This window comes from Parasteatoda tepidariorum, chromosome 6 (assembly GCF_043381705.1).
Source record: "Parasteatoda tepidariorum isolate YZ-2023 chromosome 6, CAS_Ptep_4.0, whole genome shotgun sequence".
Classification (NCBI taxonomy): domain Eukaryota; kingdom Metazoa; phylum Arthropoda; class Arachnida; order Araneae; family Theridiidae; genus Parasteatoda; species Parasteatoda tepidariorum.
In genome coordinates this window covers 31,274,507-31,284,074 of record NC_092209.1, presented here as the reverse complement: position 1 = coordinate 31,284,074, position 9,568 = coordinate 31,274,507, and the positions used below count along the sequence as shown (strand labels likewise).

General features: G+C 27.9%; 1 protein-coding gene across 2 annotated transcripts in view; it reads right to left on the bottom strand.

Moving 5' to 3' along the window:
- Positions 1–9,568, bottom strand: part of LOC107448640 (obg-like ATPase 1) — a 41,528-nt gene that overhangs the window by 7,101 nt on the left and 24,859 nt on the right. For both annotated transcript variants that reach the window (XM_016063921.3, XM_016063922.3), the window contains exons 9-10: positions 5,372–5,515; positions 3,032–3,128 (exon numbers count right to left, since the gene is read on the bottom strand). In XM_016063921.3, coding sequence (XP_015919407.1) covers positions 3,032–3,128; positions 5,372–5,515 — 241 coding nt within the window. The remainder of the gene's footprint in view (positions 1–3,031; positions 3,129–5,371; positions 5,516–9,568) is intronic.

Here is a 9,568-nt window from a genome sequence, read left to right as displayed (position 1 = left end):
AAAAGATTTGCGTTGTCGCAATAACCTGAAAGAAAAATAAATAGCTGAAAAGGAATGGATTGCCTAGAGTTAAAAAACACATGAGACAGATAAAACAAAAATACAGAAATTTGTAAACTCACCACATTTTATTTGTTAGACAGCACTCTTTTTTTTAAAAAAATTAAAAAACGTATAAATGCAAAACATCACTATCTACAGCCACACAGGCCACAAATTAAAAATTATAGAACAATTTTATAGATGTAAATGGATTTGTATCATGCTCAAAAAATCGTCATCAATTTCTTCTAAAAATCAGACTCCACGCCTCCCTGATGCACAGACGTACATCAGGGGGCCCACAAAGAAATCGAAAATGAATGTTCTAAAAACAGGGGGAAAAGAAAAGAATCCCTCACTTCCACGCTGCCATTACTTTTTGTTGAATACTGTTGCACTTCGGGAACTCAGCTGACAGGTGTCGCTGCGGGAAAAGTTCAACCTAATCCCATGGCGTTTCAAAAGCTGCTCCTCGAGATAATCTGCTCCTATAGGATCAGTCCATGCAATTTCTTCCTTGTACAAAGCAATACTTAAAGTCTTATATTTTTGCAACCTATGTCTTTTCTTAAAGACATTAAAATTGTTAAACAGTGTTTAACACTACCAAAATTTTACTGAATCCTAGAAAAATTTTAATAAGTCAAACTGATATAAAATGATATTTGAAGAAACAAATTTTACCAAATATATTTGTACAAAATATATTAAAAATGGTAAAAATCATTAAACGAAAAAAGCTGGAGATTAATTATATTTTACAAGTAAAGATATACAGTGAAACCTCCGTTAAGCGGACATTCTGGGGACAGAAAAAATTGCTCGTTTACAGGAAGTACCCTATTAACGAAGTTTAACACAGTAAATTGTTTTTAGAATATTTTCAAAGATGTAGAAATAATTAAATAATTTACAATAACTATCTTCAAGGATATTTATTTAAACTTTAAAAAAATCAAAAAATGAATATATAAAGAAGTTTGATATGAATACATAATTTTAAATGTAGATGCAGATAAATGAATATAATTTTCCTATCAGCATAGATACTCAAGTTAGACATATGATACGGAATAGGAGCTAAAGTCCTCAGTCGGTTTCAATCATTAGGTTTACATCCCCTTACACCTACCTATCATTTGATAGGGGTTAAATAATGTCTAAAATTCACATTATATCAATAGATGGCGCTGTGCCAATTATTTACTTTCTCATATTTTGTTATATTTTTATTCCCTCTTGTACTGTCTTTATTAAATAAATGTTGTGTTCGTTTCTCCGCAATCATCTTTATTTTGGGTATCCAAGTATCTTTAGAGTACAAATTGCACATGGTGCCGAAACCCGGGAATAGGGGACTTTTTATGGAAATGAAAACTTTTGGAAGAATACTTGGATAAATTAGTTTAGGACCATGGTTGCGAAAGAAATGTTAGGGAATCAAAAAATGAAATGAACTGTGGTAAGACAACTAACTACTAAATTAATATCGAAAATTGAAGCGAGTTAAGCAGATGAATCGCAGGATGCTGAAAAAGCAGAACTTTTAATGGATTTAAGTGAGCAACTAAATGCAAAAATGATGGAATTAAACCAATTGGATGAAAAACTGGAAAACACTTTTGCTGAACAGGAGTTCGAAAGCAAAATAACCACCTGCCAAGAATATCAAGAAAAAATAGTGACATAGAAAGGGAGGATTCAGAGATTTGTAAGTGATAGAAACGAAACTGTTGTTGTTAAAACTGAATCAAAAAGAATGAATCTACCTCCTCTGCAAATAGGAACATTTTACAGAGATTCTACCAAGTGGTTGGATTTTTATAATCAATTTGAAACAGCTATTCATAACTACAATGAATTACAAAAGGCTGCAAAATTTAACAATAGAGAACGTGGTTAATACCTTCTTGAAAGTAAACCTCCCAGGATTCACAGAAAAAAAAGCAATGCCTACCTGTTAATCATGAGGACCTATGGAGTTGATTATTAACAATCGATCAGCTTTCAAGTGTCTGAATAAATGTTTCATTTATATGAACACCTCAAAGATTATACTTTTGTTCTCATTTTCACCCTAGCTGTGTTAAATACAGTCTTCAAAGAAATACAGTCATAAGAAAATTAAAGAAATTTTCAATGGGGAAGAAGGGTTGAGATCATTTAAGATGTAATTTCAACTTGAGGGGTCTCGTAACCTGTGTGGTTCAGATGAAAACATCAAAAGATGTCACTGTCCAAATTATTTAAGGAGAGCAGTATCATTTTCTCTCCTTTCTTTACAAAGATAAGAAAAGGTGACAGGAGAAAGATTGATTCTTCAGTAGTGCTTCATAATTCAGTAGAACTTAATAATATTTTTAGTTATGGATAAGACAAAAAATTTACATGCTGAAAAGTTGAGTTTTTTCCCTTGCGATTTAAAGCAGAAATAGTTTTTTTTTTTTTCAAATTTAAAAAAAGTAGTGTCCGGTTTGAAGAGATAGAAAATAACGTTTCCGGGCCAAAATGACTGTCCGGAGAATGTACATGATGGTTTACTCACAGAAGATTCCCGGGGAATTAAAAATATGTCCATATTAGAGGCGTCCGTTTTGCAGGAGTGTCCATAACAGGAGGTTTCACTGTATTCTTTAGTGAATATTCATGAAATAAAAAAACAATAAAAATAACACTCTAAATTGATGAATAAAATATATAACAGAATAAGTTAAAATGTATGTTATTTTTGATGTGAAATATGCATTTTTCAAAAATAGTAATAGAAAATCATTCTAACTAAAAATATTCTATTACTTTGTTCTCAGTATTATAATTATTTGTCTACAGTGTAATATACCTAAAAAACATATCAGACCCCTTTTTTAAAGGACATTGATAAATAATTGTTTTGTAAATAGGGCACATATCTAAAAATAATTAGAAACCATGCATTTAAGCACAAAAATTTTTTTTTACCAAAAAATATGATAAAAAAAAAAAAGCTTACTTGAATCGTCCATGCCTTAACTTCATCTTTACCAGCAGTGAAGAAGTAACACAGCTGAAGACTTCGATATCCAGTCACAATTATCTTTTCTAAGTTACTAAATATAAAAAAATGTAACCATTCAGTTTATAAGTTTTAAAATTACAGCATCAGTTAAAAACAGGGTTGTGATTTTTTTTTGATTTTTTTTAAAAAAAAAATCAGATTTTTTTGATTTTTATTCAAATACATTGTAAAAATTTTATGATTAAAAAAACTTCATAAATGTTTAAATCAAAATTAAATTTATATTAAAACTATATTATAACAATATTTTAGAAGCTCTCTAACTTACTAAAATAATTTTTTATTATAATACATAACTTTAAATGCATAGCAACCATTTTGAAACAAATGCATGATTGAAATTTAAAGACTAGATCAAATAGAGAATTTAAAGAATACTTCAGGGGTCTATCTAGATTTTTCTGCGAGATACTTATTTTGTGAAAATTAAAAATTATATTAAAAAATCAACACAAAAATATGGATTTATCGTTTCTTATGAGACAAAAAAATAAAATTTTAAGAAAAAGTATTTTGTGAAATTTTACTAAAGTTGAATTTGTGAATGTACCGCTAAGCTGTAGTATATTTGGTTTGGTTCTTCAACTATTAAAAGAAGTTTCAATTAGCAAACCATAATTTCAATTTAAAATTTAAATTTTTTTTCTCTTGATTTTTAATATGACGAAATAAATATAACAGATTGTGTTTATAAATGTAGTCATTCATTAAAAAATAAATAAATATTTAATCTATATATTTTTATATTAAAATATTCATTTTTAATCCTACATCGAAATAGATAAGTTAAGCCCAAAAATGTTTTTAAAAAATCTACTTATGTACTACTACTACTTATGTAAAAATGTACTTATTGGAATTTTTTTTTCCACAAAATTTCTTAATGGAAAATCTGATAATATCAAAGGATACTGCAAACATATTATAAGAAAAAAATACCAGTTAGCAGTTAATAACTCTACTGCTTCAAATAGACTTTGAAAGGGAAGAGTGACACTATATCAGGAAAAAAATATCTGAGTTCATCATGAAAGGGAAGAATGCCAGGATATCAGGAAAAAAATATCTGAATTCATCAGCCTTTTTTATTCTTTCTATTTTTGACATATTAGGGTAATTTCTTTTTAATATAACCTCAAGCTTTAGAAATATACATTTTCCACCAATAAAATATATGATGTAGATTTTAATTCCACGCTTTTTCAATCAAAAAATAAAATTTTAACAAAAAATTTATTTGAATTTTTTTTTTGCAATTTTAAAGTTGTTGGACTTTAACACACACCAAGAAAGAAAGTTATTTCTTTAACTAAAATTAATTAATGCAGCAATTTATTTAAAATAAATTTCAAAACTAAGAAAAGAAAATAATAAAAGTATCAATAATTTAAAACACTGTTTTTTAACTTTTAAAATCAATATATATATAAAAAAAATCAGTTGATTTAAATCATGATTTAAATCAAGCTGATTTAAATCAACAAACCCTGGTTAAAAATATACTTAATACTCCAAAACTACAGAAAAAATTTATAAAATATCTATACAATAAATTTTATCAATACAAAAAGAAATACTTGATAAAATGATATTAAAACTTTTGACACAGAGAAATGTTTAATAGTCAACCTATTGAAGATTATAATGACCAAACACAAAAACTAGAATTATAAAAATCATGAGTTCTACATAATTAATTAGCCAGAAACAAGTTAAAATAAGGTTATAATTTTTTGTTTCTCCAAGTAATTTACATAAGCTATATAAAAATGAGAAAGAAGGTTTAATGCAACCTGAAAACGAACTCATTTTTTAAAATTTATAAGTATTACCTATCAAGGCACTCGATAAGCTTACTCTAAAAATTATATCAATAGGGATTTTCTAAAAGCTGTCTCAACTTCAAGGAATATTTGAAAAATATTCTCCAACTAGATGCATAATTTTTGTATTTACAATTTTTTTTTTTAGATCTAGCAAAGGTTATGTATTAATATATCAATAAATTATAATTACAATAATGCTTCCTGCCATTACCTATAAATAATTAAAACAGATACATAAAAGATCATGTATACAAATGGTTATGTAACAACATAAGTGAAGTTTTATAGCTACAAAATTTGTTTGAAAAATTTTCTCTATTGTTGGAAAAATTATTTTTCACAGAAACTGATACCCAATGCAGTTGAAATTTATAAATGTTGTAAGACAAACAATTCATAAAATATTTCAGATTGTACCATAAGTTTAATAAATTGATAAATGATGTACCTATTGGCACCAGCTTCAGTGCAGAATTTCTTCTTCTCTTCAGCATCTTCTATTTCTGAAACTTTATGTTCAAAAGCTCCACTGAAAGGAATCATGGCAGCTTTGGGATCATGTTTGTCTACCCATTCCTTGATTTTGGGTAACCTACAATAAAATCAATTTCAAAATAAAGTGACAATTGTCTTTGGTATAAGGCAGGTATAAAAAAAAATAGAAGAATTTATTATACATATACACTACAGCGCGAGAACGCGAGAATCTCGCATATTTTTTTCCTTTCTTGCATTAAAAATTGATTAACGCGAGAATTTTGTGCACTCTATTAATCAATTTTAAAATGCTCTAATTTCTCGAATTTTGGAAAAAATTTCATCTTTCACCATTTTGAAAAAGACATGTGTTAGAAAAGAACAGCTACGACAAGTATTGAGAAAAAAAATGAGTCCTTTATAATAAGTTGTTTAAAATTGCTCTATTTTTAGTTGTTAATGAATTACCAAACTCACTCATCGACAATTTACAGCAATTTGTAAGAGTTGGAAGTATGTGAAAATTATGCTGGAAGACCTAACAAGAAGTATGAACATGGAAATAACTTCAACGAACTTCATTATTCTATAGCCTAAATAATTCAAAAGCCTATGCAGGCAGATGTAGAGGATAGGAAAGTGTGTGCACAGTGCTACAAATTTAATTAGTGACTCCGAATAGTTCAGCATCTGTTGCAAGGTCATTTAGCACCCAAAACCGTATTAAGACAAAATATCGTAACAGATTGTCTGATAAGCATTTTAGCAACCTAATGAGAATAGCTGATGAAAAAGTAGATATAGAACCTTTTCCATGTATTAATGCAGCAAAAATATTCAATGCTTTAAAAATTAGAAAATGTTAAAAATGTATTATAATTAAAGAAATATTTTTTTCCCAAGTCTATTCGTGTTTTTTTTTTTTTTAATTTTTAGAAATCTCACTTAACTTTTTGAAATCTCACCCAGTTTTTGAGAAAGGGTGAGAAATTCTCTCTCATTTTTTTTCTGTAATGAAAACACTGTATAAAGTAGTCTTGATAATTTGAGGTAGATGGAACAGAGTCCATCTCGAATTATTGATATCTTAAAATTTAATAAATACAGTAGGGAACCGATTATCCGAAACGATTGCTATTCTGGATAACTGATTTTTCCGGTTTTCTGAATCGCTACAAAAAGATGTTTTTTTTTTATTGTCAAACCCAACCAAAAAAAACTAATGATTATTTCTAAAATGATGGTAAGGTAAACATCTTTTAAAAAAGAAAGAAAAATCCTAAAATCTTATGAGGAAATTTTTTGTTTGTTTTAAAAATGGCAGGAAAATTTATCGAATTTCATTTCGGATTTCTGATTTCCGGATAAGAGGTTCTGTACTGTATTTCAATAAATGGAAACAAAGCAATTTTTAAATTTTAGTATTTAACTGAAAAATATATTATATTTAAAGAAAATTTACTTACATTAGAGGATCAGGGAACATTTACTGTATTAAAAAAAATTACAATATTCATTATATTACTGCACCAAGTTAATTGTACTTTAGAACGTTTTTTTGATTAAACACACTATTCACATATTTCAGAGTTGAACGTACAATATCGTTTTTCGACAATCAGTCATAGAAATTGTCAAAAAATCAATCATAGTAATTGTGCCACATGTTCTGTGTGAGGTTTGTCATTCAGGGTGGCCACTCAAATCGGGTTTCAAATTTCCCTGATTTTTCCAGTTAAAAATCCTAAAATTTCCAGGTCAATATGCTTTTTTTCCTTCATAAAGTTTAGCATGGGATGCTGATTGAAAGTTTAGCCTGATTTATGAAGTTTTTTTAATCATAAAATTTTTACAATGTATTTGAATAAAAAAAAAAAAATCTGATTTAAAAAAAAAAAAAAAAAAATCACAAGAAAAGTGTTAATATTATAAAGTATTTTATTTAAAATATTTTTTTAATGTTATTTTATCATCTTCGACTCATGGGATAGAGTGCTAGCCAGGTCACCTTATGGGAATGAGGTGACCTGGAAAGGTTCTCTATTCTTTAAGAAACCATGGAAGTTTAACAGGGTTATAATGAACCAAATTTTGATGCAAGCAAAGTATTGCTAAGTTGATGGCATTTCAACTGTTTGGCAATGAATTTTCGTCTAAAAGTGGGTATAACAGTTGGTAAAATAATTTTAATTAGGAAAATTAGTAAATAATTTAAATTAGTAAAATTAAGAACAAAGAAAAAATTCCAGCTTTTCTTTAAAAAAATCCCTGATTTTTCCAGGTTTCTGTCCAAATATCCTTGATTTTTTCAGGTTTTTTCCAGTATAAAAAAATTCTCTGATAACTCCAGGTTTTCAAGGTTTACCAGGTGGGTGGCCACCCTGTCATTATTTGGAAACAAAGCTAACTTTTTTTCAGTAGCTCGGATTTACAGGAAATTCAAAGAACCGAGACTCGAATTATCAAGACTCTATTGTATATATAAAATAAATTAATAAAAAAAAAATAGAAGAATGCATTTAAAAAAGAATTAGAAGACTATTTTGATTAATTGCTGCTTTATGGTAACCCCATATGTTAAAGTATCTCGGAGAAATAATTAAATTTTAGAAATTTTAAGTTATAGCAAAGAAGAATAAAATGGTAAATTAAATGATAAAATGTTTAATTTTTATTTTAATGATAAATGTTTAAAATTTATGAATGAAATGACTCCTAAAAGTCCTCCTTAATAATAAGCAAAATTCAATTTGTCATCACCAGACCTTAATCTTATACGGCCTATAAACTTGAAGTTTATTATGATTACTTTTAAGGGATTTTAAAAAGCACATGATTTGTAAAGCTTCTTTATAATTCATTTATTTCAATATTGTAAGGAACATTGGAAAATGTTTAAAAAAAGTAAGAGATAAAAAGAAGTAAATTATTTTATAAAAAATATGGTGAGCATAAGCACATAATATAGGTAATTACACGCACATAGGTAACTACAGGTTATCTTTTTCAGGCAAATGATGCATGAAGTTAAGAAAAAAAAAACCTGTTCATGTTTAAAAAAAAAAGTGTTTGTGTTTAACAAAAGAGATTACAAATGTTCTTTTTTTCTGCGACAACAAAATGAGTCATTAAAAATTAAATGGAAATGTCTCGAAAAAATATCTCCTCATCCCCAAAACAGAATCCAGTTCCCATACGATTAATCCGAACACTATGTATTTCTCACTAAAACACTCCCCTTATGGTATGGTATGTCTTGTGAGTCAATTATGATTAATTTGGCTGAAAATAAACTCCATCATCAAATATTACAAAATATTCACTCTATATGTTAAATAATGAAACTTCAGAAAATTCTGTCAACTAACCAAACTATTAAATAGATGCATTTTTTAACCGATAACTTAACCAGATATGCTACTTTCGTATTAGCCGGTGACCATTTTTGCAAATTCTGAAAATATGTTTGGACGTGGTTCAAATTTAAAAAAAAAATGTGATCACATGTGTAGCGATCACAGGTTGCCCATTGGCAAAACGGTTGTTGTCTAATTTTTTTTTTTTTTGGAAAAGCAACTGCATTGTGATTTCCTCTTGAACATCTTTAACTGTTAATCCTGAACTGCTCAGTACACAATTCCGCAGAGATATTTCAATGCAGCTCAGACACATTCAGTGTAAATTCTTTTGATGACTGAATAGACATTGGACAGCCAATTGAGATCAATATTAACATTTTCGGATTGGTACAATGGTGTTTGAAGGAAATTGTAAGATGAATCATATATCCGTTTCGGATTCACAAGTTCATACATTAAATATGATTTGAAAGCTTGGCCTTTTTTTTTCAATTTTATATGAATAGTGAATGATTCATTTATATTGCGTGGAAGACAGTCTACAGTCCAGGGTTGGGTTTTTGACGTCAAAAAGTGGTTTTTGACATGACAAGGGTATAATACTGGTTTAAACCGTCAAAAACCCGTCAAAAATGTCAAAAACTGAAGTTTGCCAAGAAAATATATAAACTTCAAAACTACCAACAGTTGCCATGCATTATATTGAAATTTAATTATACTATAGGTAATCAGCAGGTTTTAAAATATTTTTTAATTAAAATTAAGGTAAAATAACAGATTTAAAATCTCAGAAATTTATATTCAAATGC